This window comes from Scomber japonicus, chromosome 23 (genome assembly GCF_027409825.1).
Source record: "Scomber japonicus isolate fScoJap1 chromosome 23, fScoJap1.pri, whole genome shotgun sequence".
Lineage (NCBI taxonomy): Eukaryota > Metazoa > Chordata > Actinopteri > Scombriformes > Scombridae > Scomber > Scomber japonicus.
The window spans coordinates 22616632-22619131 of record NC_070600.1 but is presented as its reverse complement, the minus strand read 5'-3'; the positions used below and the strand labels follow the sequence as shown (position 1 = coordinate 22619131).

Below are 2500 nucleotides of genomic sequence, written 5' to 3'. Positions count from 1 at the left end.
TGTAGATGCTGCTTTATCATACTTTGTAAATATATAATTGTGTGTGTGTGTATGTGTGTGTGTGTGTGTGTATGTGTGTGTGTGCGTTTTCCAGGAGGCTCATAAAATGGTCCGAGAAGCCAACGTGAAACAAGCAAATGCAGAGAAACAACTGAAAGAAGCTCTGGGGAAGGTGACGACATTTAACACACTGATCCTTTTAAAGTCTGAACTCATGTTAAATTTCAAGCTCATTTTCGGAGCTTCTCAGAGCAGGAAGTCTCTCTCTCTCCCTTTGTTCTACTTCTAGTGCTTGGAATAAAAACTTTATTAAAAGAGGAGTTCACAGTGTTTCCAGTCAGGTGGCCGAATTATAATCTCTGTAATCATTCCTCCTGTTTTTACCATCGACTGTATAAAAGAAATGGACGTAACATCCGTGACGTCACCCATTGGTTTGTGGACTGCTGCTCGGAAGCCAATAGTTTCGGATCTGGGCAGCGCCATCTTGAAAATTTCAGGTGCATGCTGGGAAAAATAAAAACACGGATTCTACTTATATGGGCATGAGGCGGAGCCATGGGTGGAGGGTGGAGGTTGCTATGGTTGCGAGGGATGGATCTCGAGGACATTGGTCAATCAACCTGTCAATCAGGACGTAGCCACGCCCTAATGCATACCCTGCTTTATCGTCACATATAAAATCAGGGAGGCCAAAATGTCCCAAATGAACATCATACTGCATTGAAGAAGGCTTTAAACTAGCGATTGAGACCATAAACACATTTTGAAAACGTTTACTGAGGTTAGAAATCAAGTGAGAAGTTGGTGAATTCTCCATTGACTTGTATAGAGACGGTCGCCCCCTGGTGGCCTTTTGATAGAATGCAGTGAATTAAGTAGTTTTAGTTTAGTTTTACTTAGTTGTTCCCTTCCTCCCTCCCTCCTTCTCTCTTTCTTTCCTCCCCTCTACCTTCCTCCTGTCCTTCTTTCCTCCCTTCCTCTTTTCCTTTCTCCCTTTCTCCTTCCTTCCTTTCCTTTCCTCCTTCCTTCCTCCCTCCTTTTCTACCTTCCTTCCTCCCTCTCTCCTTCCCTTCCTTCTTCCTCCCTCCCTCCCTCTCTCCTTCCCTTCCTTCTTCCTCCCTCCCTCCCTCCCTTCCTTCCTTCCTTCCTTCCTCCCTCCCTCCCTCCTTCTTTCCTTCCTCCATCCCCATTCTCCATTGACTTGTATAGAGACGGTCGCCCCCTGGTGGCCTTTTGATAGAATTCAGTGAATTAAGTAGTTTTAGTTTAGTTTTACTTAGTTGTTCCCTCCCTCCCTCCCTCCCTTCCTTCCTTCCTTCCTTCCTTCCTTCCTTCCTTCTGTCCTCCTTTCCTTCTTTTAATGGTCAGTATGAACAGGAGGAATCATTACAGACAGAAAAACACACTTCTATCTGTTTAACTTTCTCTCTCTAACTAATGAAATCTCTCCTGTTTGTATCAGATCGACGTCCTCCAGGCGGAGGTGCAGGCTCTGAAGACGTTGGTGCTCTCCTCTCCCACGTCTCCCGTGGGTGAGCTCCCGTCTGCAGGAGCCTCAAAGACCCCCTTCAGGAAGGGCCACAGCAGGAACAAGAGCACCTCGTCCGCCATGATGGGGACGCAGCCGGACCCGTCGGCCACGCAGCCCATCGTACGGGAGTGTAGAGAGGTGAGAGCTTTTGACCATTGACCTTTGACCCCACCCTCCCCACCCGCCCGACCCGCCGCTAACCCGAGCTGTCGGACGTTTAGGTGGACAGTCAGCTGTTCGGCGAGTTCAAGGCGTGGAAGGAGGAGCCGACGCTGGAGCGGAGCTGCTGCTTCCTGCAGAGAGTTTACCGTGAGGACATTTACCCCTGCCTCACCTTCAACAAGAGCGAGGTACAACCTGACTGCTTCCTTCCTTCCTTCCTTCCTTCCTTCCTTCCTTCCTTCCTTCCTTCCTTCCTCTTTCTTTTCCTTCCTTCATTCATTCATTCCTTCCTTCCTTCATTTATTCATTCATTCCTTCCTTCCTTCCTTCTTTCCATCTGTCCTTCTTTTCCTTCCTGTCATCTTTTCCTTGGTTTAGCCATCGTTGAAGCCTTCTTCTTGTTCTTTCTCCTTTTTCTTTCTTTCTTTCTTTCTTTCCTTCTTTCTTTCCTTCTTTTCCCCCTTCTTCCTCCTCTCTTTGTTTGTTTGTTTCATCCTCCTTGTTCTTTCTTTCTATTCTTCGTCCTCCTTTTCGTTTTTCCTCTTCTTCCACCTTCTAACCCTTTCCTTTCTTTTAGGATAAAAGAAACTTAAACTAGGCTTTTAAAGATTTGGTCTCTCCCCCCCCCCTCCCCTCTCTCCCCCCCCGCTCTCTCTCTCTCTCTCTCTCCCCCCCCCCCCTTCTCTCTCTCTCAGCTGGGTTCGGCCATCCTTGAAGCCGTGGAGCAGAACGCTCTCAGTGTGGAGCCGGTCGGTTTCCAGCCGCTGCCCGTCGTTAAAGCCTCTGCGGTGGAGTGCGGAGGAC

The 2500-nt window shown here is 48.2% G+C and overlaps 1 protein-coding gene across 1 annotated transcript in view; it reads left to right on the top strand.

Moving 5' to 3' along the window:
• The window catches only part of rab3ip (RAB3A interacting protein (rabin3)), a 9232-nt gene that overhangs the window by 4530 nt on the left and 2202 nt on the right, over nt 1-2500 (top strand). The window contains exons 5-8 of the mRNA XM_053313808.1: nt 95-172; nt 1466-1672; nt 1756-1884; nt 2392-2500. Of these exons, the coding sequence (XP_053169783.1) occupies nt 95-172; nt 1466-1672; nt 1756-1884; nt 2392-2500 (523 nt within the window). The remainder of the gene's footprint in view (nt 1-94; nt 173-1465; nt 1673-1755; nt 1885-2391) is intronic.